Raw genomic sequence first — 26,277 nt, forward strand, 5'->3', positions numbered from 1 at the left:
GACACGTAAAATGAAATATTCTTTTTACCGTTAGAAGTTAATATCTTGTCACCCACCTAAAGATTTTCTTGTAAATCTCAACCTACTAATAAAGTTAGTGACGTGCGGTTTGTGACACCCAAGTCTTGTAAATCTCAATCTACTAATACGATGGCCTATAATTACATGACAAAAATCTTCCCAGTATTGTTGAAAGAAAATATTATCTTATTACAACATTTGCACACCGAAGATTTCGCTCCATGAAATTGATTTCTAATAATTGAGTCACAATTCTTCAAAAAGTAGCCATCTTTTTCAAGCGTGTCGGCAATTTGTTTTGATTTCAGTCATGTGCATTGTCATTATCATGTGCAATAGAAAGAGGGAACACGCATGTTACTTTGAGTTAATCCCACATTAAATTAAAATGAATTACAAACCATTTTTCAGCATTGCTTTCCCCCACAAAACAAGGATACATAACAACCTTTCTCCATAAAAAACAATCCTACATTTACTTGTCTTGAGAAAGCACAATTATGTCAAATGTGCATCAAAGTATGGACATAATTGAAGGTTTTGCTCAACATAGGCATGACTAATTCACTAATAACATGGTCTTCAGTCCTCACAAATTAAATGGTATAGCAACAGCAGTATAAGGGGCTCTCAAGGAAAAAATAAATCATAGATACTTACACAATGTATTAAATATTAATGACATGATACATTTAACCGCTGAACAGAATGACTTTCACTTGACTCAGTCATTTAACAAATGATACTATCATTTAACAACCAGTTGCAGACCTTTTTCATACACCTATTCCTCAGTTGCTTGCTGCTGCAGCTTTTCCTTTTGAGAGGCAATCAACCCTTCTGTTATTCTATGCCCGGAATAAATATCCTAATCCTGTAATTTCTTTCTTTTCTTCACAGTTCACTCCCTTTTCTTAGGCTTACTAAACCAAAAGATTTGTATCTTGTTGCAATTTATGTTTGTGTAATGTCAAAAAATAATTTGCGCCAAAAGAAATCATTTCGCAGTTTTGCACTAATCAAGTGCAGCTTTACTTCTGCGGCCACTTATCGGGATCGGTAAGCCATCGAAGATAGGTTTGGAAATGGCTGCTTGCAAGTCTGGTTTCAAACTCCATCTTGCAGGTGGCCAGCCTGTTGCTGAATTGTTCTTTTCCTGCTCTCTGAGGCTTGACGCGCTTGATGATTTGCGAACTCCAGAAAGTCTATCAGTAAATATAGAGTCTCCCAACCCCATTGGAATGGAGTCTAACCATCCTGATTCTGACTCGGGGAGCAGCGTCGCTCGACTAGCTGATTTTGGCCTCATGGATATTGCTTTTCCAGTTGAAGAACCATTAGATCCACCACTGTTGCCTCTTTCTGGTGTAGTATTTCCATTATCAACTTCAGCTTTCTGACGTCTGCGGACAGATTTCTCATCAGACTTCTCACCTCCGCCATCCCCCATTTCAGCAAAAGGCACATACTCAGGCATGTCATCATATCCAGTCAGTAAATCAAACACTAAATTTGTTGACTTGGGGTTATGGTTTGTTGGCAGGTCTGAAATTGGTGAGGCTTTAGGAAGCCATTCCTCACTGGAATGATCTGAACTAGAAGATCTGTACATTGCCATTTCGGTTTCTTCAGATATTTCTCTTGAACTTGAAGACTGGAGTCCATAGTATTTCTGTAAAATGGACATAGCTGGGGAAAGCTTTGGTTGAGGTGCTTTCAGTCTGAAGTTCTGGAGAGGTTCCTTCATGGCAGATTGACCCAGGCGAGGGAATCTCCTATGATTTCCATTCTCTCTGCAATAAGATTCAGTTAAAAATGAGTTTCCATAAACCAGCACAGAATCTTAAAATAAAGTAACTCGTTAGTGAAGAAACTTCTATGTATTATTAAGCATGAGGAGTAACCAGAAGGCAAATTAAAAAGGAATATTTGAATAAGCATGTCAAATCTACACTCAGTCAGCAAAAAATGATTACCTAATAGAACAAACCCAATCAAGTAAAAACATATTAAAGTAAGCTGCAGCGATTGCAAACTGTCAGCATACATAGCTTATAGTTAAACACTTGTAATCTTAAATCTCAAGTAATAAGCAAGAACTGCCATCAAACCCTAAAAGGAGTAGGCTATCCTGGTTGGATGATACCCTAAACATGCTACATCAACAAATTACTATAGGAAGATCTCTTGTGATCTTAACAAATACGACGACATTGCAAAAACTTCAGTGACAAAAGATTTAAAATTGTGGCACCATGAGAAGGGAGGGACAAAAATGAAATGAGTATATCCGTACCTCAACTTGGCAGGGTCTTCATCAGGCTGACTAGGAGGTGAAGATGGAGGATGTCGTCCTGGTAATGGAATTTTCAATGTCTTCAGTGCAAACATTTGAAGATCTGAGGCTAACCCATTCATCCTTTTAATGTCAGCTACCTGAATCATTACAAGGAGTTTTTCAGTAGATGCTATCAGAGATCATAAAGCAATGATTCATGCATTCATAGGCAGAAACTATAAAATTGCCAGGGTCAGCAATAAAAAAGTAAGAAAGAAAGTGCCAACATCCATCTTTAGTGCATGCATAAACATGATGTCATGTACTTAGTAATTCAAGTAATAAATTCAGTGGTGAATTAACATGTTTGTTGGTCACTCATATACAAATACTCTTATCTCAAAGTGAGGTGTATATATCTGAAAAAAATTATGCATTATCATTAGGCTTAGCCAATTAGTTACAAATAATCAATAACCTATATATCAAAAGTTTAACACCTCTCAATAGATTACTGTCTCCTACATGCAGCATTATCAATCAGTAGAGAAAAAATTGAAACACTCAAATGGTTGTTTCAGATCAGCTTGCTCATAAATCACAAAGAACAAAACAAAACAAAACAAAAATTCCACACACAAAAATCTCCACCACCCCAAAAACAAAAAATTGAAAATTTTGAAAAGCACAACACAACACACAAAATCTTCATCCTGTTCATATAAATCCAATATAACCCTCTTCCCCTAAAAAAAACCTAAAACCCCCAAACAAAAAAAGCTCAAAAGGGAACAACTTTACCATGTTTAAGGGAAATTCAAGTTCAGAATCAGAAGCCCAATGCCCAAAACAAACATGGAAACAACAAATTGTACTTGTACCTCAACACCATACTTGATGGCCACACCAGCAAGAGTGTCCAGTTTTGAAACCTGGTGCTTGATATAACTCATCCCATTCCCACCACCGCCGCCGCCGTTGTGCAAGGCGTTTGACGGCGACATCTACTCCGATCAACCACCGACAGCGAGATCTACGATCTGGGACAGTGAAGCATGGAATTTAGTTGAAGGGGGAGTTGGGAGAGAAGGGTATTATACAAAAAGGGGAAAAGGGTCAAAGAAAAATATGATCTTGGAGGAAAAAATGGAAAGAGGAGATGAAGATGGAAACTATAGAAGGAAGGTTGGTTATGAGTTATGAGTTATGAGTTATGAGTTATGAGTGTGTGTGTGTTTGTTTTGTTTTGCAGAGAGGAAAAAAATGAATAATATGAAGACACAAAATGTGGGATTCTTCTTTGTTCAATGCTTCAACAGGGATTTGACTTTATTTCCACACCACTCTTTCTCTGCTTGTAAATGCCAAATGGGGGAGTCCCCAATTTCTTGCCCTTTGTTTATAAGATTTGGCTCTTTTCTTTTATTTTTCTTAACAAAAATATCTCACGATAATCGATAACGGTGAGATTAATCTTTTGGTTTATCGTCAACGCTAAAAACGGTTGAGACTCGCTAATGAACTTTTTAATGAGATGAGTTGGAAATCGAACTTACCATCACTTATTTAAAGAATAAAATGCTGAAATACACATTTAATTTTTTTGTTGTTGAAATACAACCTCAATCCACTTATTTTGACATGGGTTCCTATTTAAAGCCAGTGCAGTCTCTTAATATCGTTTCCTTGGGATTTTCAATCAGCATTTAATTAGTTTTAACTGTGAGAAAACTAAGAAACAAATAAAAAATATTAAAAAGTCATCATAAAATTGAATGGAAAATAAATTTGGATTTAAATGATAACTACCAATAACAATGTCTCGTGTGTTTTATAAAAAATATTAAATGAGTGGTTAATTTTTTTTTAATATTCAACTATATAATTTTTTTTTTTGAATTTACTATATAAATAAAAATAATATATATGTAAAAGTAAAACTCATTTTTTTTTGATAAACAAAGCTTACAAAAAACAAAAACAAAGACTAAATTCTCATGAACTCTGTTCCCACTTGATCCGCCCTCAACATAGGCACAAGACTCTGCAGGGGAGAAGCCCAAACCAAAAACGCCGACTGCGCAGATGCACCATACTTAGCTAAGAAATCCGCCACCGAATTTCCCTCGCGAAGAATATGCTGACACCGAACCTGCCACGACCGCTGAAGTAACGTCTTAATCCGCCCAATAATCGCAGCATAGCGGTGAAAGACAGGATGCAGATCCATAATCAAACCCAAAGCGAGCAGAGAATCTGAAAACAAATCCACCTGCCTATACCCATGGTCCCAGCAGACTTCCAACCCACGAAGAATGGACACTAATTCCGCAAGCAAACTATCTGCCTCACCAATAGAACCCGCATAACCCAAGAGCCAGTTCCCATGCTCAGATCGCACGACACCACCAATCCCCGCAGCACCCGGATTCCCCAGCGAACTGCCATCGGTGTTGAGAGCAACAAAATTCTCCCTAGGGGGCTGCCAGCGAACCCAGCGAACCGCCGGCGAAGTAGCTCCACGGTGATACGTATCAGCAATGAGTAACCACAGCTCCCGTGCCTCACGAACAACCTTGTGGACCACTAGGTGCTGGGACGCGAAAACGAAACGACAGCGCTCCTTCCAAATCACCTAAGCCGTAGCCAGCACGATATGCAACCCAAAACCATCAAAAATACGCAGCACCTCCCCAAAATTCTGGACTGCATAAAATGCTTGAGGGAGAATGAAACCGGTGCCACGCCAAACGCGTCTTGCATCCGCACAGTCACGAAGACAGTGCAAAATCGATTCGTCCCCAACTCCACACCTAGGGCACAAAGCGGACGTAGCCAATGAACGGCGTAACAGAAGGCAGCGGGTGGGCAATGCATCATGTAAGACCAGCCAGAGGAAGACACGAATATTTTCTGGAGCATTCACCTTCCAAACCACATTCCATAAACCACCAACGGGACCTGAATCAACGTCAACCTCCTCCTGATGCAGCAGCCATTGGAACCCATCTTTAACTGTGTAATTCCCATTCATATTATGAGCCCATATCAAGCAATCCCGAGTCCCGGAATCAAAGAAAACATGCTTGAAAGTGAACAAGAACTGATTAACCTCAGGTGGCAACTCGGTGTACAACAAGGAGGAGTTGAAGGATCCTTCAGAAAAGACATCCCTCACAGTCAAGTCTATGTCATGAATGTCAACCACTGGAACTATGTCACACAATAAACCAAAGGGTGTCCAGCAGGAATACCAGAAAGAAGAGCTGCCATCACCGAAACGAACCTGAAACCCTCCCTTAAGCATGTCACGTGCCTTAATAATGGAACGCCAAAAATAAGAATCGGCGCTAGCAGCGCAAGACAGAACCTCCCCCCCTGCCACATGCTGGCCGCGTACCACCCTCACCCAAAATTTCCCATCCTGTTGAACCAAACCCCAAAGTTGTTTACCCAACATGGCCACATTATTCAATCTCGCACTCCTCAACCCTAAGCCACCATATTTCTTTGGCCGAGCCACCTTATCCCAGGCTACCAAGGGGATACCCTTCGAGTGAGCATTTCCCCAAATAAACCTTCGAACCACCATATCCAACTGATCACACACCGATTGAGGAAGCCAATTCAATTGCATGACATACACCGGGATGGCGGACAAGACAGATTTGGCAAGGGTAACTCTCGCTGGTTTGTTCAACAAGCTAGCCTTCCAAGTTGCTAAGCGGGCAGATACACGGTCAACAATAAAACTGAAATCCTCCTTCCGAACCCGACCAATATGGATGGGGAAGCCAAGGTACTTTCCAATATTATTCGTGAAAGGGATGGAAGTGATGGCAGCAATCCGATCTTTAACAGCTCCATCCACACACCAAGAAGCCATGGCTTTGGACTTTGAAAGGTTAATCTTAAGTCCAGAAGCACCACAGAAGTCCTTTAAAACCCGATAAATATTCCGCACCTGAGCCACTTCTGCCTTAGCAAACAACAACACATCATCAGCAAAGAAGAGATGAGATATACCTGGGCCTCCTTAACTAATTTGAACCGGCTTCCACTGGCCCTGGCGCACCTCATGATTAATCATATGAGCAAGCCGCTCCATACAAAGCACAAATAGATACAGTGAAAGAGGATCACCCTGACGAAGGCCCCTAGTAGCACTGAACGCCGGTAAACGATTCCCATTCCAGAGAAGCGAAATAGAAGAGGATGTGACACAATACATAATCAAAGCAACAATGGACGACGGGAAGCCAAACTCCACCAGGGTTTTTTCCAAGAACTGCCAGCTTACTTGATCATATGCTTTCTCCAAGTCCAACTTGAAGATAACATTCCTGCTCCTTCGCTTCTTATTCATCATGAAGTAAGCTACCTCCTGCAAAATAATAGCATTATCAGAAGTTCCCCGCCCCGCAATGAAGCTACTTTGAAGAGGCCCCACAATTTCCTGCAAGCATGGCCTAAGGCGAAGAACCAAGACCTTAGTGATCAGCTTATACATCACATTACACAAGCTAATTGGCCGCAACTCACGAAAAGATGCAGGCACATCCACCTTCGGAATTAACGCAACAAGCGTATCAGAGAGAGCTCTATCAAACGTGCCAATAATGAAAGCATCCCTGACAACTGCATAGACACTCTCTCCAACAATATGCCAGCAAGATTTAAAGAAAATTGCCTGGAAACCATCAGGGCCAGGGGCCTTGAAAGACCCCATGGTAGAAACCGCCCTCCACACCTCCTGAGGTGACACCTCCGCTGAAAGCTGGGACACATGCTCATGGGACAAACTGGGGCAGAAGTATTTCCCTTCCTGTAGTGGCCTAGACGCCAAAGGAGAGTAAAACAATCCTTTAAAAAACCGCAACGCCTCAACTTGCAAGGTTTGCTCATCCGTGCACACCTCACCAGACAGTAGAGTAAGAGAAATGATCTTATTCCGTCTTCGGCGAACGATAGTTTTAGTGTGGAAATACCGTGTATTACGCCCCCCCAACAGCGCTTCTTGCTCCCTAGATTTCTGAAACCACAACAGCTCTTCCTGAGCAAGGGTATGATGAAGCTCAATCTGAAGCTTATCATGTAACAGAGAAAGGGCAGCAGAGTCCACCGTATCAAGTCTCAATTGAATTCCCCGAATTCGTGCATGCAAGGTACGCTTCCGTCTCCTAATGTCGCCAAACACGTCCTTATTAAACACCATAGAACGCTCCTGGACCAAATGCAAGTTCCCGGGGAGTGTCTCTTGCGGGGACCAGGCTGAAGCCACCACCTGCTCGTAGTCCGCATGGGAAAGCCATGCTGCCTCAAAGCGAAACGGCCTCGAACCACGGAATGGCGGGGAACCACCACACCTAACAAGAACCGGGGAGTGATCTGAATGAACCCGAGTAAGGTTCTCAGCTAAAGCATCCGGGAATCTGAAGTTCCAATCTGAGTCTCCTAGGCACCAATCCAGCTTCTTATGCATAACGGGCACGCCACCACGACGTCGCACCCAGGAAAAACGAAGCCCAATAGTGTGAAGGGGAATGAGACCACAATCCTGGAGCATATCAGCAAAAAGGTTCGCCCTTGCATGAGAGAAAACCCCTCCCCGCTGATCAGAACTGAGCAGAGAATCATTAAAATCTCCTATTATCATCCACGGATAATTAATCCGCTGGCGAAGTGTTGCCAGATACCTCCAACACGCAACCCGAGATGCAGGGATAGGGCTAGCATAAACACCCGTACAAATCCACGGGCTTTGAGACACCCGCACCTCCACAGTAATAGCCTGCTCAAACACATCTACCACATGAATACAAGGTAAAATGTGTGAAAGGGCAAGACACCATAATCCACCTGAGTGTCCATGAGCTTCCACAATATTCACTGGTAAAAAACCCAAATTCTCCCAAAACTTTTTAACTCTATCAAACTGAACATGAGTCTCCATTATGAAAAGTAATGAAGGTCTGAACTGCTGCAAGAGCTCACGTAGATACCGCTTCGCCCCGGCATTCGCCGCCCCACGTATGTTCCAGGACAAAATAGCTAGCTCGTTGTCCATCATCAACAACAAAGGGGGATAGGCTGCGGCCCAATGGCACTCTCATTGAGCGGCGCTGTCAGGGGGGTCACCAGCTGCAACCTCTCCCTCTTCCAGCTCAATAATGGCCTCTGCGCCCTGCTGTATCACCACTCCTGTAGCTTCGTTCGCTCCTTCGGCTTGAAACACGATGCTATTTATCTCCCCTTCCTTGAACAAGCTGCGTGGTGCAACACCTGGACTACGCCGCTGATTCTTGGCAGCAGGCGTTCGTGGTGGTCTCTTCTTTGGTGTCCCTGATTGGCGCGGGCGCCACTCCGACGAATTTTAAAACTCATTTGAAATTTTGCATTAAATACACTAACCAATAAAACTTTCTCACTTTTATGTTAAAATACATTTCTTGGACGAATTTTATTATAATACATTAAGCAATAAAAAATTTCTTCTACCAAAAAAAAAAGTTTCTTTTGTAATAGATATTATTAAAAATGACTTGAGAAATCATAATAGAGGAAAAAAATTATGACCAAAGTTGAATACATTTAGTACTAAATAATAATTGCACACTATTAAATTTATAACTTATTATAATTTTAAAAGTCAATTAATTTATTGTTCTTGGACTTAATATGTGTAAACATGTTTGGGAAATTGTGGCTATTCCTCCTAACAAATGATTTTTTTGGTATAAACAATATATTAATTATAAATTATTTGATGATATTAAAAACTTACTACTTAATTCAAAATATTTCAAATTAACTAAATGATTTTTGATATTATTATATAAATAAAGTTTTGAAATTTTTTTTTGAAATGAAGTTTTGAAATTACTTTAATGCTAATTAAATATCAATTACTAAGTTCGAGTAATATTAATTATTTTAAACAAATAAAATTATAATGCTAATTATCAAAATTTATTAACACATTTTTTTAGTTTATAATTAATAATATTTAATATTTATTTAAACTATAATATTTTTTATATAATGTTAAAAAGTAAATTGGTACAACATATGAGTATTATATCTTGTATGCGATCATAACTATCTTACTATTTTATAATTAAATTATGTAAAAAATAAAAATGTTAAATAATGAAATATATCTAGTTATTAACCACAAGCGGTGCACAAGTGGTGAATGTGCATTTCCTTAAGGGATTTCGCCTAGACTTCTGGCTCGGGTACGATTCCCTCTGAGGTAAAAAAATAATACCTTTGTGGTCAGGGACATCACTCCGATATCCCGAGTCAGATTAGTCACGTGGGGCCCCTTTCCCCGTGGAGACTAGTGGTCAAAGACGAAAATATATATATATATATATATATATATATATATAGTTATTACCTTTTTTTTTTGTCTGATTCAATGTTTCTATTCCTTTGATATTTTATGATGGTTTTCTGTCTTTTTTGGTTTGGATATTCTTCTCTTTGTATTTATCTATTTTCGTAAATTTGTTTTTTTTTTCTTTTCTTCACAAGATAGAATACTTAATGGGAGCGAAGAGAAGATAAAGTAAAATGTATGGACATTAATCTAAAGACAAAACTTATATATAGCACTATAAGTATTATACGGTTCTTCAATATTCAATTCAATTCAGTTTCAAAAAAAATATTCAATTCAATCATATAATTTTTAGTATTTTATTAATTTTAAAACATTTTCCATTTTCATTTTTCAACTAACGAATAATGTTGTAATTGGACAAAAGTTAAACTATTATGAATAAAACAATGTCTAAATTTTGTCCTAATCAAAATTGAATAATAGTGATAACATCAGAAGAAATTTGATGACATTCGACTCAAGGTGTCTTGTAGTGATGTAAATGCCTCTTTAAAAAATATATATCGGTTTATCCATTCTTTATATATTAAATTTAAGGATTAAATCTTAAATTTTATGCATGAATTCACTTGGCATAAGCTTCATACTAAATGAAAATTAAATTAATATTATTTATTTACTCATTCAAAACATATCCCTAAATTGTTTTTTAGTTACATGGCGCGGCAAAGTCCCTAGGGAAGGACAACTGGGTGCCTGACTCAAACGGCCAAGGGGACAAGCCCTCTCCTAATTAATCGATGACACTCTCTAAAGGGGAATGGAACATATATAATATCAGAAAGGTAACAAAAGGGCTACTGAGGGTAACCAGCCAGTTACACACCTTTTTTTGAGGTGGAAGAGGTAGAATGAGAAGTGAGATAGAAACAAAAATATGTGAAAATGAAGTGTTTAAAAAAATGACCAGGTGTGTATATCAAAACCAATGATATTGAATTAGCTTATTTTTTCTTTAAAAGCCGATCTAATCTAATATGTGAAGCAAACAAAGTCTTATCCAATTAAGAATAATAATAATAATAATAATACTAATGATAATAATTTTAATAAAAATAAAAAAATACATATTCAAGTTGGTTAATGTTTTTTGCTTAATAATTAATTAGTTAAAAGAAATAATTTTGAATATATTTTAAAAAAATCAACTCAATGACATGATTCGAACAAACCCTTCTTATTAGATGACCATGATACTTCCAAAAATTCGAGATTCTTGATCAATGGAGGAACAATATCACCATTTTTGTTCAATAAGACGATTGACTCTTTCGATACTGCCCATTGTAAATAATGAAGGAAATCAATTTCGTGAATATTATTGAAAATTTGCAATGTATTTATACAGTTTAAAGTTGACTAATTAAACAATAAAGTCTAAACCTAATTACATGCGTAATTACAGGTAAATGAATAAATAAATATTCATATTATATCTTATTCTATCACACGCCGCAGTCGAAGCGAGATGTTCACTGACGTTGAGACGGGAACAAAAATCATAAAAATAAAACTCGAGGAAGACCCTTAGTAAAAATGACCGCAATCTAATGATGAGAAGGAGCACGAAGAACACGAGTCTGACCACGCACAACTTCTTCCCGAACAAAGTGGATAACCATCTCAATAAAACCGGACTTAAACTAATCTTAATCATAACTTTTTAATTGATTAAAAATAAAATTCTTTCAAGCTTGATCACATGTTTAGATTAGTTTATATTTCTTCAAAATAATTTCCTACACAAATTTCTCCTCACAATTCTTAGACTCAATTATAAAAAGATTCTTAAACATGCTATCATGTTTATTACACCTCGAGTTTCTTATGAACAAAGTCCTCTTTTAGCTTAACATATTATTGACCATATTTAATATGACCTTACATAAATCTAAAAATTTAAAATACACAAAGAAATAAAGAAAGAAAGTCAAATGATTGTGCAAACGCATCAATGAGAGAAAGGATTCCTTGTACCTTGTCAGCGTAGCTCTTCACCATGATTGAGTTTCAGTCCTCTTTTTTTCTTTTTATCAATTTCTGTATTCAGTTATCAATAATTTATTCATTTTCTGTATTTAATTTATGGAAAAGATTGGTATTTCTCATGTTGTAAAGTCTAATAAAGTGGCACGAGTTGTATTATATAATTAATTGATTATATAACGCGGTGAGAGAAAATCACTTATGCACCGACACATAATCGAACAGAGCCAAAAGCACTGAGCAATGTGGGGCCCCTCATGATTGTAACACTTTTAATTTAATGTAATCCCTTTAAATTATTTTTCTAAATTATTATTTGGAGGTTCTTTTCATTTTTCCAATTTTTATTCATTTTTTTGTTTTGTTTGATTAAATCACTTTACATAGCGTCTTGTTACTGCCTTTTATCTGTGGACGATGATTACTTGTATTTGATTATTATGCAAACGGTCATCTACACGTATTTCAACCTAAAAAGGAAATGAAACTCACCATTTTGACATAGTTAATTTATCCAAATTCATCTACATGGCTACATATAAGATTAAGGAAACACCTTTTTGGTATCATAAAGATAAACTTCGATACTGCATGGAAGGTAGGGATCAACGCGAGTGGCTAGAAACGATCGTGGGCAGGTGATGGCGGTAGCCACCTTCTACCCCGTGTCTTGTCTATCGAGCTTGCTAGGAGAGGCAGCAGCTTTCAAGTGGCCATTGCGGTTAGGTCGAACTTAATTTCAAGTGGTGTGCTTTGAGACGGGCTGCCTGTCTATGTTCTTATAGTGGAAGAGGGGCTCCAATACCCGTTCTTATTTAGATGCGATTATGCGAGATTGTTCTAACTTTTATCTAGATTTTGTGTCTTTTAATTTTTATTTTATTACACGTTTGGGTTTCATTGACTGATTTTCTAGCTCGAAATGCTTCTACTTATTCCGACCAGGTATGGGTAGAAGAGGCTCTATTAATTGGTCCACTTGATTATATTAACAAAGATGTATTGACTTCTATGTCTTCTATTGCTTAATATATTTTGCTAGTTGATTTAAAAAAAAAAAGGAAACACCATTTTGACATATTTCAATTGCGTAAATGTGTTTTTCTCCCTGCAAAATAATAAATTGATGGTCTTTGTTTTGTAAAACAAAATTATTTTTAAATTTGGAAAATACACATGTTTAAGTTCCTAACGGTGCGTTTTGAAAGACCACATCTCTAGTAATTTTTAATATTATAATTACATTTTTAGTTCTTGGATATTTTGTAGTCCCTCCAAAAGACTCAAACATGTATATTATTTAGTCCCTGACCCTGAGAAAGCCTCAAACTTGTTTCAAAGAAAAATTTAGGGACAAAAATTCATATTTTATGAGTCAAAAACATATCTAACCCTTTTAAGTATTTATTTTTAATCATGGTTGTTTTAAGCTAGCTCCACTAGCGGATTTGAATCTTGAAAAGAGAAAGTTCAACCTTTAAAAACATGAGAAAGTTAGGATCATGAACATCAGTGGGGTGCCAGGCATAAAATTTTAGGGGATTTTCATATTGGGTTAAAGACCAAATTATAAATGGATTACACATCACACGCCTCAACTGCGAGGTCGACCTCAAGAAGAGAGAGCTTGGGTCTGCCGCTGTCGTTTTGAAGGGTTGGAGTGTGGAGAGTGGGATAGCGTGGGAGGGAGAAGGTTTAGGGTTTTCTTCTGAAAAAAATTGGAGTGTGGGAGAGAGGAAAAATTGGGCAAAAAATTTCTATTCTCACAGTCCCTAAAAAAAATCATAAAATATTATCTCCTATTACCACGGTTCCGCTTATAACCGTGACAATTGAGCTTTTGCCACGGTTCTGCCTATAACCGTGACAATTGAGGAGTGGCAAAATGTCATTTCTGTAGTAGTGAGTGCTTAATACTTTCATAATCTTACAATGTTAGATTGTTGTTAGCTCTTCATCAACAAGACACGTCACTTAGTCACCATTATCAGGAAGACTTTCAGTATTAGGAGACGTCATCATGGCCACACTAATTAACTATCAGCTCTGCTACGACTACTATTGAATCGCATGAGGCATAAAACTCTGGGATATTTAAATTGGGCAAAAAACAATTCACAAGTGAAATAGAAACCACATCTTTTATGAAAAACCTTAAAATATTGTGTGCATGAGTCATGTCATTTATAAACTGTAAACTGTTTAATGCTCATCTAATCATATACGTATGATTAAAAAAGGAAAAAAGTTACACCCTCTACAATTTTATTGGGATTTTTGAATTTTCAGGTGCTAGTATTAGTTAACAAATAAAACAAAGTGAATCAAGATACAAATATTTTACTATTTTCAATACTTAAAAAAAATTATCATTGTAATTTGTAACTTACTCTAGCTGGTGTTTTACTCACCCTTGTGCCTTAAGGATTGGTAGAATAATTTTTTTCAAAAAGAAATATATGTAACTATTGAGGGTGATGACTCATCGACGAAAGTGGATTTGTCTAAATTACACTTCTTTGTGAGTACGTTATTGCTTCCACACTTTCTTTCATTGTTAAGATAAAGATGGCAATACTAATTTCTCATTACATAAGAAGTTAAAAAGAGCAAATGTGGGCTTTAAGCCCTCCACATTATCAAAAAAAAAAAAAAGAGCAAATGTCGCCATAATAAACTAATGCCTAACAAATAATCAAGTCAAATAGTGCTTCCACGAGACAAGTCAAGTCAAATGGTTCTTTCACATTCATTCGTTCCTGTTCCACCATATACTCAAAACAAGTAAGATTGATAATTTATTTAATCTGCAAGGTTACTCAATGGGCCAGGATGTGCTTAGTTAGTTTGTTGTAAAAAAAAAAACAGTAAACGTAACATATGTATGAACCTTAAAAAAAAACATATATACATGAAACTGATCAATATTTAAAAAATGGTAGATGAATTTAATTAAGATGTGTTTGGTGTAAAAAAATGAAGATCTATCATTTGAACTGAGTTTTTCATAATGTTTAATAAATTAATATAACAAAGCTAATTAAATAAAGTAAAAGTTTAATAGATATGCAGGGGTTTGTGTGTAAAATATTTTTACAGTATTATTCAATCAATGTATGCCATGTTGAAGAGAGATTTACATTCACTTTTAATTTTAATTAAAAATAAAAAATTTTTTAATTTGATGCATGTGTAAACAAAGTTTATACTGTCAGTGCATAATCATTTTGACTATGTTTGGATTAATGGAACATAATGGTGCGAAACAAAATGAAATACAATGAAATGGAATGAAGTGGAACACAGTGGAATAAATATCACATTCCATTATTTGAGTATTTTATTATTGTACGGAATAAAATTGCCATTCTATTATATAACTTGTTCTATTCCTATATTACTCTTACCATCTATTTAAATAGAAATATTAAAAAGATGTGGTAAATCTGCAGTATAACTATAACCAAATGAACCATCACTTGCAGATCGCCTAAAGACACCTTAAACTTTTTAGGCTTAACAACGCACCCACCTAACACAGAAAAACCTATATATAACTGAAAAGACAATAGCAGGATGAAATCCTCTACCCAATCTTCTAAAGATTGGCACAAACAGAGTCATGCCCACCTAGTTCGTAAAATAAGGAAAACGGCTAAAATTGAGAATTGATAATTTTTTAAAAGGTGGAATTTTAGTTCCATTTCATACCTCCCAAATTGGAGGGAGAGCAAAATGACGGAATTCAATAGAATTGGATGGTATCCATCTCACCAAGAAATGCATCTTAGTACGAATGATTCAGTAAAAAAACATAAGAATAGTCTTTAAATATAATTTTGTCTCTAAATATGTATTTATCTTTTAAATAGACTAAAGTGTTGAATTTACTAGTTGTGACTTTCGTCTCGTCCAAAAAGAACTGCTCCTATCTCACCCATTTCTGTCTCATCTCACCCTTAATTAATATACCCAAACAACATAACTTACAAAATTTTTATTCTAATTCATAATCTCACCCCTACCACCAATCCTATTGCTTATCCAATTGAAAAGGTGGAGCACACTCCAAAAAGAACATATTTTATGACGCTTGATCAATTAATTTTTATAATATTAAAATGTCTTACAATTGTGAACTTCTCACAACTCATGGAGCAAAGAAAATAAGGATTGAGATCTTTGATAGGAGAATCTAGTTGTGACACGAGTGATTTGTTTGTCATTTGTGACGTAACTAAGGTGGAGAAAATACATTTAACTTTAGAAAACAGTCATAAATTCGGGGTCAAACTCAACATGCAAGTTGTTGATGGTGCATTGCTAACCCAACAATTGGAATTTTCTTCAAGAGCATTGCTAATATCCACTAAGACATTGGTATGAGTAGTTTCAATTTAATTATTGACACTCTAAGATATCTTAATTCCCCTGTTCTAAGGCACCCTGAAGTTCAAACTAAGGTGAATAATTTTTCTTTAGCCTTAAATTTCATAATAATTGGTGTGGAGTATACTCACAATTCGAGAGTCTTGATTGAACTATATGCTAGCCAGTTGGTTGACAGAGCTAGATTTACACTTCTAGTAATTGATGCAGAAATAATAAATCATGAAAGTTCTACTTCCTCTAACATTCATTTCCGGACCACATAAGAAATACAGGATCCTTGTGATCACCATCATTGAGCTTCATAACCAAGCACTGTATAGAGAAACCGTTCTAGTAGAAAGGCCAATAGAAGGTTTATGTGCTATGTCCAAGTAGATGCACTAGGGGAGGTAGTTTTCTCAATATCATGTTGTTCATTGTTTACCTTATACCTCACTTGAATTGTTTTAGCGGAATGCACTTTTAAAGTTCTGGTAATTTGAACTATTTCTTCACGATACAAGAAGTGATGACGCTTGGTGTGCAAGAAATGTCTCATGTGATGCATTAAGTTAATTGATTTAATAATTAAATAAATGTTATATTTGAAAAAATGACATGACTCTTAAATGGAGGGGGTATGACCTATTGTATGAAAGGAAGTGACTCTTGATGGGAGCATTATACTGACGATGAAGGACTTAAAACATTGTCTCTATCTCTGCCCATAAAAGTATGTCTGTATAATTGCGATCACGAGTGAAAGAGCATAGAAGGAACGAGAAGAAGATAGAAGAGTTTCTCCATTGCTGAAGAACATAGATTGAAAGACATTCTACAAGAAGATCAAATGAGATCAATCATACTCATGAATAGAGGTTAGTACTCCATAATCATTCTAATTATGTGAAGACTATGAATTCTTAAGATCCATCTTCTACATGCTTTAGTATGATTAAGTTTACATGGTGATCGTATAAATGAATTTAGATGGAAAATGTGAAAAGAAAGACAAGCAACACAGCTGCCGATGGAGAAACTTTTAATTCTTTCATGATAAATTAGAATAACTTGTGATCTACTTTGAACTTGTGGTGATTAATTTGTTTGAGATTGAGATTTTATGTTGGCTTAATATATTGATATGCTACTTTATTATGATGGTTGTGTTATATATGTTCTGATTTTCTTGATGCTATATACATTAGCTTTATCTTCTTGGTTGTGATTTTCAATACTTGGTGATGACTAACATTACTCGCCAATAGTTTGGATGACTCTAAATCGGCTCTCTTGTGCAGGCCAAACCCTTGCCCTAATTTGGAGATACTAGCATGATAACTCCATGTTAAAGGTAACGTTTGACTTGTTCGAGAGCAACTATGGTCCCGTAAATTTTGAGAAAAGTGGTTAATGTCATCATCAATATGCATTAATTGTTAATATCAACATTAATGCACGACCGATGCAAATATTTGAGAATTTGTGTCGGCCAACATTCCAAGCGTGTTGTGCCAGCTAAAGTAATCCTAATATATAACGTTGGCGATGTGATTGACGCTAAAAGTTAACTCCGAGTCTTTTAATGTCAATCTCGACATCAACGCTAAACTGACGCTAAATCGGTTACAACGTCGATCTTTGCCTAGTTAGTGTCGGATTTGATCGACATTAATTAAGAAACGCTCTTCTTGTAGTGAATAAGCAATGACTAATGAGTACATAATTATAAAAATTATGAAACCTAATACAATAGTAATAACAAAATGGTACAATTATATTATTTAAATATGTTCATTTGAATAAGACCTAATATGAGAAAAATTAGTATATGATTCAATTTGCTTAACTTATTAGCACTATTGGGGGAGTGAGATATTAATTTGGTATTGGTCAAATGAACAACCCTACAATACAAACATCTCTCCTGTCTCCCCGCATAATTAGCTTCCTTTATTTACTTATTACAAGTCATAGCCTGATAGTCTAAGCTCCCGGAGCGATGGCAAAGTTAGTGTCACCACTTTGGAAACGCAATGAGATGAATTTTCAAACTAGTCAACAGAGAATATATAATGGTTAATCCTCTCCCAGTAGACTATTCGGTAGTGTTTGGTAACATGGAACTAGGTAGAACAGGTTGGAACATGACTAATGCGATGGAGGTTAAGATCAAAGAATTGTTGAAGCACCCGGGTTTTTATGGAATCATTGGAGACAGAAATTTAAGACCAGGGGAGCCAAGATAAAAGAGATGGAGGTTAAGATCAAAAAATATGATATGCCTATAATGATTTTTACAGCTCACACACATGTATTTAAAAGCTTTTTTTTTGGGGGGGGGGGGGGGGGGGGTTCTGGTAACTATGAGACCTGTGACCAGGTTGGTTTGCGCAAGGTAACATATATGATGAAACTAATGAAGAATAAGTTGCACAACCCAGGTGAAGTGAAGGGGCATATTCAACAAAACTCCTTTGGTTGGGAGCTAAAACCTTTTTTCTTTTCTTTTCCTGCTTTGATGTGGGATAGGATGCTCAAAGAGAAGTTTTAAGAAACATTGAAGAGGTTAAAGGCTCAGTTTTGTCACATTATGGGTCTTTGCTCCCAACATTTCAGATAGAAGAGGAATCACATCATAAAATTCGCTATAAAAAACACATTTGACCTTAAATAAGCTCACAGCTTATTATATATGTACATGCATCTTATTACAATCTCAACCGTTTATTTGTGAATTAATGGCTACAAAACATCTCCCTCTAAAATAAACCTCACTTGAAACCAAAGCCAGAAGAGATGCACAAGGGAAAAGGAGTCAGAGACAATAAAATTCATAAAATATCAAACCAATAATGCACATAAAATTGTGATTCTAAAAAAAATCTAAGCGGCAAAATGGTTATGGACAGGTACGCAAGTTCATTGTAATCAAATATAACATTTGCAACTGTCACAAACCACTCCTTGATATTTAACATCATATCTATGAAACAAAATGCAGCAGGATTTGAGACGCTTCATGCCTGCCAAAAAAACATAGAACTCTGTCAAAACCTCCTCAAGTGTATGTTATAATTGGGTATATCAAAAAGCAGATTTTTGCTATACTGTAAAACAGATAATAGAAGAGTAACTCAGGACATCTAGAAGTAATAAAATATTTCTTTTTAAGAATTGCCCCATATATGGACCAAGATTTCTAAGTTAAACTCAAAGACACATTATGAAGTGCAACACTATAGAACCAAACAAGATGCATCAAGCTTAAATTCTTAGGAGATGCATGTCACATAACAGCAGAAAAGCTGCATATGCCATGTACTATTGCCTGAACACATTGACTTTAAGTTTCAAAGAACTACTTATTCATAGAGCACGGAATTATACCACTCCCCTTCACACAATATCCTGAGGTTAAAACCAAGACACAGTAGCAACAACCATTTCAGTATGCAATTGTTTACAAACTTAAGTTTGAAATGTTGAATGCAAAGAAACAGCTCTGCATCAAGTAACTCCAATTTGAAGGCTAAAATTGATTTTATAAGATATTTAGCTAGTGCCTAGTGGCATGAACTAGTTATTCCAAAAGTTTAAGTTGTAAGGTAAAGATGCATGAATCATTTTATATTAGCCTTTCTAAATCACTCCCTCACACAAGAGCCATTTGGACTTGAAGCAGGGGTAATAAGTCCATCTGCCTTGGGCTGAAATTCAATTTTTAAAAAGCATGATGATGACAAGGATCAAACTCGAACACTAGTCATTGAGGCTTTGATATCATATTATGAACAGTCCTTAAAGCTTAAGCTAGTGAAGATACAAATGTTTTTATTATATAGACATCCCTAACAGCTAGAGCCTAGTAGCTACTATTTCTGAAAGTACTGAAGCCAATGTCACCAAATAATAATAATATCAGAAGATAAAGAAATAGTGAAAACTGAAAACATCGAAGTATAATACTTATGGGCTTCTATTCTTGTTTGAGAAATGATGCTAACTAATGTTTTCAACAAAGTCAAAATGTTTTCCAACAAATAAAAAAGTTACAAATCATCCGGCAATCTTTATTGACAGAAGATTCTCCATGAATTGGGCATAAAGCTATAATAAGTATGATGAACACACTAGGTAAGATAAATACCATAGCTTGAGATGTAATGCATCATCAAATAATTGACATTAGGGCAACATGAACTTCCAAATCAAAAACCAATGAATTTTGAAATAAATACATTTACGAGTACTGATCAGGGGCATGAGCAGTATAGTGTAATTGAATTGTGGCCATGTAAGTTTTGAATTCGACAAGAGTCACAAGACGCCATCCCATGCCAATGGCATTACGGGTTTTGTGTAGAACGGCAGCCACGCAGTTCGCGGAAATGGCAGAAATAGCTTATAAGCAGAGGAAAACAAAAGAGAGGGAGATGGGCCCAATCCACCCAACTCATTCAGTGTTTTTAACCCCACTCGAACCTTAAGAAAAAATCCCACTCTGCTTCAGTCGTAACACCCATTGGGACTCGCATTCCTCACAAGGCTTTCCTCTCTCATCTCCAGCAGCAGCAACCTCCCATATCCAGTGATCACCTCTGGTGACCAGATCTGATGACCTCCATTTTCCAGCCACCTTCCTTCTTTGGGGAACAGACAAATTTTGTTTTTCTGTTTCTCAACTCTCTTTGTTCTCTGTTTTCCCTTTTCTATTCTCACCTTCCCTTTATTTTATGTCTTCTTTCCTCTTCTATCTGAATATTTTCCTTTTCCTTTCCTTGCATGGTTATATTTGATTCGGCTTTTTCCTCTCTGTACTCTTATTTCCCCTTGTTTGATTCTGTTGTCACTTCTTTTTTCAGTTATTCGGTTTTAATTTTTGTTTCCTCTTATTCTTCCTTCTTGCCTTCTTATACTCATTTTTTTCATCTCTTTCCTCTTGTTTCATGCAGTGATTGCCCTCTAGTCCTCACAACTGATGGCAGGTGAATTTATTTGTACATCTATTATACTCAAAAGGTTGAGAACTTGAGATATGTTACTAGTTTTATTATATTCTGCAGTTTTTTAGTACATTTCTTATAAATATTACATTTTCATAATAGGCACCATACTTCCACCATAAGCCGCAACTCGATCAATCATGTTCGTGGGGTGGATTTTTGGCTCAGCCGTAAACCACCATCTTCCACTGATAACTGTTAGAATATGAAAAGATGTCTTATAACATCTAGATCATATCTTATAGTAACTTAAAACGTCATAATCATATTTTAGAGTAATTAAGGTAATTTAGATTATTCTTTAGTAATTTATTATTTATTATTTATATTGATATATTTCTTAATTTATTTAGGATAACTAGTCTTAATTAGTTTCCTCATGTAACTTACCCATATCTATAAATATGAGTAGAAATAACACTGGACATCAGAAACAAAGTAATGCTCTTCGACCTTGAATGCCACTTGACTTTATGGAAAACCATCATGATTGGTAATATACTGCTGTACTATAGACTATAGTTGTCCCAATCAAAACTATTATAGACAATGAAATCATAAAGTAGTGTATTGTCCCAATCAAAATTATTTTGGACAACGAAATCATACAAAATAGAACACAATCAAGTAGTGTATTGCTGTACTATATGTCTCGTGATCAAAGTTTTTCTACACAATGGAAAATACGGTCAACTAATGGGATTACAAATAGGGATTGCCTTCTTTACTTACATAGAGCAGCCTGTTTACAAGATGGATTTGAAACCTATCACTGCATTACCTCCTACAAGGTTTAACAAACACGTAATTAAGCTGGTTTTAATATTTCATTTGGAAAAAAAAAAACATGAAAATTGTATTTCTTTTCCAAAGTTCTCTTGGCCAAAGTATATGTTAACTCCCAAGTATCAGTTGCTTATCCCTGATTTTTATCCCCCTAAAACACACCCCCTCCTTTTAGAAAAGCCAAATCCTATTAGTCAGAAATGTATATTAAATTTCAATAGCTAAGCATAATTTATTATCACAATCTAGGTTCTCAATCTTGCCTGTATCCTGAGTACCCATCCCAGCAATGTCGCGAATCTAGTCACAAATTTTCCCATCCCATCCAGATAGCCGTCACGGCCGGGATCGCGGCTGAAATTGTGCCCGTTCCCGCGCGACCCCGGCATGACAGTGATTCACTTGACCCATGCCCCTGTTTTCGTAAAATACCCTCTTTGCGACCCATTCCCCAAACAGTCGACCCATTAAATCACACTTGACCCATTCCCTCTCCTCTTCCCTCTCATCGTCGATGCTCTCTGAAGCACCAAAACCGGCCGGCAACCATCACGAGCCTCTGGCGACCTTCTGGTAGGGTAGGTTTTGTGCTCTCATTTCCTTTGTTCTGTTTTATTTCCTCTCCTCTCCTCTGTTTTATTTTGACCTTGCTCTATGACTTTAGTATTTAAGTAATTAAGTAATTATGTACCATGTATGTTCGTTTTTGGTTGTATGACTTTTTGTTCAAGACCTACGACTTTAATTGCTAGTTTCCTACTATGGAATTATGCATATGTTATGAAATTCAAGTAATATTCATCATTGATTTATTATGTACATACATATGGAATAAATTATACAAAATATAGACAAAAATTCACTATCCCAGCCATCCCGCTTTCCGGGATCCTGCTATCCCAGTTTTGGAGCTGGCCTCGACGAGCCGGGAACTGGGACTGACAACATAGATCACAATTTAAAATTGAATCATTATCCTAAATTGTTCCAATTTGAACTTGTTAGCTCAATTTCTATTCCTTATTATATTTTTAATTCAATTTCTAATTCTTATCTTACAATTTATATTCGATTTCTAATTCTAATTCTACTGTTTCCTATTCCAATCTTTAGTCTTAGTTTAATTAAAAATCAAAATAATTGCCCTCTACATGTACACATAAAATGTTATTTATTTTTTATTTAAAATTCAAAATATGATATAAGATTTTAATTTGTTACCGGTCCATTACTCAAGCTGAAATACTAGTTTTATAAAATATACCAGCTCATGATATGCAGACATTAGTAGATCACCTTGCTCGCAGCAAATCTTTCACAACGAACCACAGGAGTATATATTCTACTATTATATACAATGAATGGAAAGTTCTAAACATAGTACTTCATGCTTGCTGCAATAGTGCCTAACTCCTCAGATTTAAACACCTCATGAGATAAAAAAGATTTTATGTGGCAATGAGTTTCATGTTTATCTTCGGATGACAAAGGAGTCTAACATAAATCATTTTCTATTTAACTCATATCCTGGGCTTTCCAAATTGGATATAATAAAAACCAAATTCACATCCTTTGATTGGACATGCTAAATGTTTTGCTTCGATAGGTGATCAAATTGATCCATTAATAATGTGATTGCATCCACCAAAACAGATCAAGCATCATCAAACCCTTCCATACCCATGGCCCCCAATTTATGCTCCGGTCAAGTATTACCAAAAATAAACTGAAGGCATCTTAAAGTAGTACTGAGTAGCCACAAACACAATCCATATTTTCTAGTGAAATTGGAAGTTTAGAAACATCACGCTTTCATTGATTGAGGCACCTTCAATCAATGATAAAAAAAAAAAAATTCCTTTACAATTAGTTCCCAAATAGTCATTGGCTACAAACTAAAAGGAAATGCCACCTATGTCTAACTCTAACTTGTTACCTAATGCCTAACATGCAACAAATTTCAAAGTCTATATCCATACAAAGTACCCTCACAAGACAAGTCATTCACCCCAGGACAATCAAACTAAGCTTGTCAATAGCGCCCGATTGCGCTATCGCAGCGGAGCAGCCCCTGGCAGCTACAGCAAGTCCCATAGCGGAGCAGTTTAATGTTGCGTCCATCACGACTGAAGTCGCGATCCTTTCGTAGATTTCGCAATGCCTTTGCGGCACTAGAACGATGAAACATGGAAAACTCAAACTTAACCTCACAATTTGAAGATTATGGTAAACTTTTAGGGGTAATAATGGGTTTTCTGTCAAAATAAATGAAGGATAATATGGGACTTCCGTTACTGTTGATAAAAACACTGTCTTATCCTTCGCAATTCTGTCCTTCCTGATAAGGTCGTCTAGCTTCTTACCCATTCTGCACCCATCAAGCGACGGCCATCCAGCCACCGCACGAAGACTGATCACAATCCAGCGACCCTCCGGCGACTATCTGCAGCCCCCCAGGAGTCTCTTTTCTTCCCATTCAGCTGTGTTCTTTCTCCCCTGTTTTTCTTTCTTTTGTTGATTATCTTATCTCTTTTATGGCCTCGCTCTTCTTTGTTGTTTTAATGGTTCTATTTTGACTTTATTCGCTCCTTTTTTATCGCTCACTGGTCAGGGTTGTATGATATCTGTGTGTCCAGTGACTTTTTATTATTAATTATGAATATCATAAGTCGAGTATATTTTATCATTTATTAATGTATATTGTATACATTATATAAAAATTTAGTGTAGCGGGCTAGCGGCCATCATGCTATGCGCTATATCGCTATAGCAATTTTGGGGTCAGCCGCTATCCACATTCAACAACACTGAATTAAATGAAGCAAATTAGTTTCATAAGAATAATCCAGAGCCAAATTCAGCATGAACTCACTCTTGAACAACGCTACTTCATATTTATTCATGTTACTAACTACATTTGAAATATAAAATCCTATGATGCAATACCAAACTACAATGTGGAAGCTACAACATAGCCATACAACATAACCAGAATTCAACAATCAAGAGAAAGAAGCTTACATAAGAAACACGAGTGGCTCTCAGTCGAGATCTTCTTGTCTGGTCTCCGACTCAAAATTCTGATTCCCCCTATTTTCAGTAATCGATTGCCCACTATTATTTCCACTATTGTTATTGCTGTTGTTGTTAGCATTCCCAACATTGCTTGTCTCCGCAGCCGAAGAACCAGATTGCCTAAAAGGCCACGGCAAAGACACCCTAAACCCCCTCCTCTGTGAACTATCACCGCTGCTGCGGCCACCACCACCGCCAGAAGTCTCCGTCGACACACGGCGGCCTGCCCTCTGCTCGTAGTCAGGATCATCAGTGGGCAACTCGTGCCGGCAAACCGGGCAAGAGTTGTGCATTTCCAACCAAGGCAAGATGCAATCCGCATGATAAATATGCTTGCAAGGCATCTGCTTCGCGGTGTCGCCGAGGCCGAAGATATCCTTGCACACAGCACACTGCGCCGAATCTGACGCCAGAAGCTCCTCCGTCACCGAAACATCCGGGAGCCCCTCCACGGCAGACTTCGACGCAGGCGGCGTCCCACGGCGATTTGGATCATTCTCCGCAAGTTGCTGGATGAGCTCCTCGAGGCCCGGACCGAAGAAGTAATCGCCATGGTTCACGTTGCTAGGGATCCGGAACGCTCCGGTAGGGTCGCCGGAGTTCTCGATCACGAACTGGACGTTGGCGCCTCCGGCAGCCAGGGTTTGGACGTAGTTCTGGAGGAACGCAAAGGGGTTGAACGCGTCGTTGGTGTCAGCGCCGAAAGGCGGGGAAGAGCGGGTGCCGAATAAGGCGGAGAGATCATCGAACGGTTGAGTAGCGGCGGGGAAGGCGAGGGGGAAAGCGGTGGATGCGGCGGCGGGGGAGGCGGTGGTGAAGGAGAAGAAGGGATGGATAGGGTTAGGGTTAGGGTTGGGGATTGGTGTTTCGAGTTCCTCGAGGAAGCCACCGTTGCAATTGGGACAGATGAGGTCGCCGGAGGAAGGGGAAATAGGGACGGTGCGGTCGCACTGGTGGCAGAAATAACGGCGAGGCTCGCCGGAGGTAACGGCGCGGTCACCGGCGCCGGCAGAAGACATGTCAACGTTAAAAGAAGATGATTAAGAGAGAGAGAGAGAGAGAGAGAGAGAGAGAGAGAGAGGATTATTAGAAAAGAAGAGAATGAAATGAAGAGAAGGAAGGGAAGCAACAGAGGGAGAGAGAGAGAAAGAGAGTGGTGGCAAAATTGTAATTATAAATATAGAAACTAAAAAATCAAAGAGATATATATGTTAATTTCATGCAATTTATTTTTTCTATCACGTAATTTATCATATTTGATTATTTTTCTCTTATCTTTATGAGTTTAATGAATATGCACTGACAGTGTAAAATAGTTTTACACAGACATCTAATTGAATTCCGCC

General features: G+C 37.1%; 3 protein-coding genes across 3 annotated transcripts; all 3 read right to left on the bottom strand.

The window, feature by feature from the left end:
• Positions 1 to 641: 641 nt before the first annotated feature.
• On the bottom strand, positions 642 to 3,655 carry LOC130738618 (uncharacterized). Its single transcript, XM_057590685.1, has 3 exons — positions 3,181 to 3,655; positions 2,318 to 2,457; positions 642 to 1,814 (listed from the first exon to the last, which is right to left on the bottom strand). The coding sequence occupies exons 1-3, from the start codon at positions 3,301 to 3,303 to the stop codon at positions 1,037 to 1,039; spliced, it is 1,041 nt and encodes a 346-aa protein (XP_057446668.1). The 5' UTR covers positions 3,304 to 3,655; the 3' UTR covers positions 642 to 1,036.
• Positions 3,656 to 4,286: 631 nt separating this feature from the next.
• LOC130736762 (uncharacterized) lies at positions 4,287 to 8,366 on the bottom strand. The gene is made up of 3 exons (XM_057588552.1): positions 6,375 to 8,366; positions 4,989 to 6,278; positions 4,287 to 4,934 (listed from the first exon to the last, which is right to left on the bottom strand). The coding sequence occupies exons 1-3, from the start codon at positions 8,364 to 8,366 to the stop codon at positions 4,287 to 4,289; spliced, it is 3,930 nt and encodes a 1,309-aa protein (XP_057444535.1).
• A 10,342-nt stretch (positions 8,367 to 18,708) lies between these two features.
• Positions 18,709 to 26,035, bottom strand: LOC130738622 (E3 ubiquitin-protein ligase RING1-like). Its single transcript, XM_057590704.1, has 2 exons — positions 24,878 to 26,035; positions 18,709 to 19,090 (listed from the first exon to the last, which is right to left on the bottom strand). The coding sequence occupies exon 1, from the start codon at positions 25,948 to 25,950 to the stop codon at positions 24,898 to 24,900; it is 1,053 nt and encodes a 350-aa protein (XP_057446687.1). The 5' UTR covers positions 25,951 to 26,035; the 3' UTR covers positions 18,709 to 19,090; positions 24,878 to 24,897.
• Positions 26,036 to 26,277: the final 242 nt, after the last annotated feature.

This window comes from Lotus japonicus, chromosome 2 (genome assembly GCF_012489685.1).
Source record: "Lotus japonicus ecotype B-129 chromosome 2, LjGifu_v1.2".
Taxonomy (NCBI): domain Eukaryota; kingdom Viridiplantae; phylum Streptophyta; class Magnoliopsida; order Fabales; family Fabaceae; genus Lotus; species Lotus japonicus.

Excerpts from the sequence above, each read along its gene's own strand:
- LOC130736762 (XM_057588552.1), bottom strand. The coding sequence starts at position 8,366 with ATGGACAACGAGCTAGCTATTTTGTCCTGGAACATACGTGGGGCGGCG. Across the intron at positions 6,279-6,374 it reads CTCATATGATTAATCATGAG|GCAGAAGTGGCTCAGGTGCG; the intron begins GTGCGCCAGGGC and ends TTGTTTGCTAAG. Across the intron at positions 4,935-4,988 it reads CAGTCCAGAATTTTGGGGAG|GTGATTTGGAAGGAGCGCTG; the intron begins GTGCTGCGTATT and ends GCTACGGCTTAG.
- LOC130738622 (XM_057590704.1), bottom strand. The coding sequence starts at position 25,950 with ATGTCTTCTGCCGGCGCCGGTGACCGCGCCGTTACCTCCGGCGAGCCT.
- LOC130738618 (XM_057590685.1), bottom strand. The coding sequence starts at position 3,303 with ATGTCGCCGTCAAACGCCTTGCACAACGGCGGCGGCGGTGGTGGGAAT. Across the intron at positions 2,458-3,180 it reads CCATCAAGTATGGTGTTGAG|GTAGCTGACATTAAAAGGAT; the intron begins GTACAAGTACAA and ends GTAATGATTCAG. Across the intron at positions 1,815-2,317 it reads GAAGACCCTGCCAAGTTGAG|AGAGAATGGAAATCATAGGA; the intron begins GTACGGATATAC and ends ATCTTATTGCAG.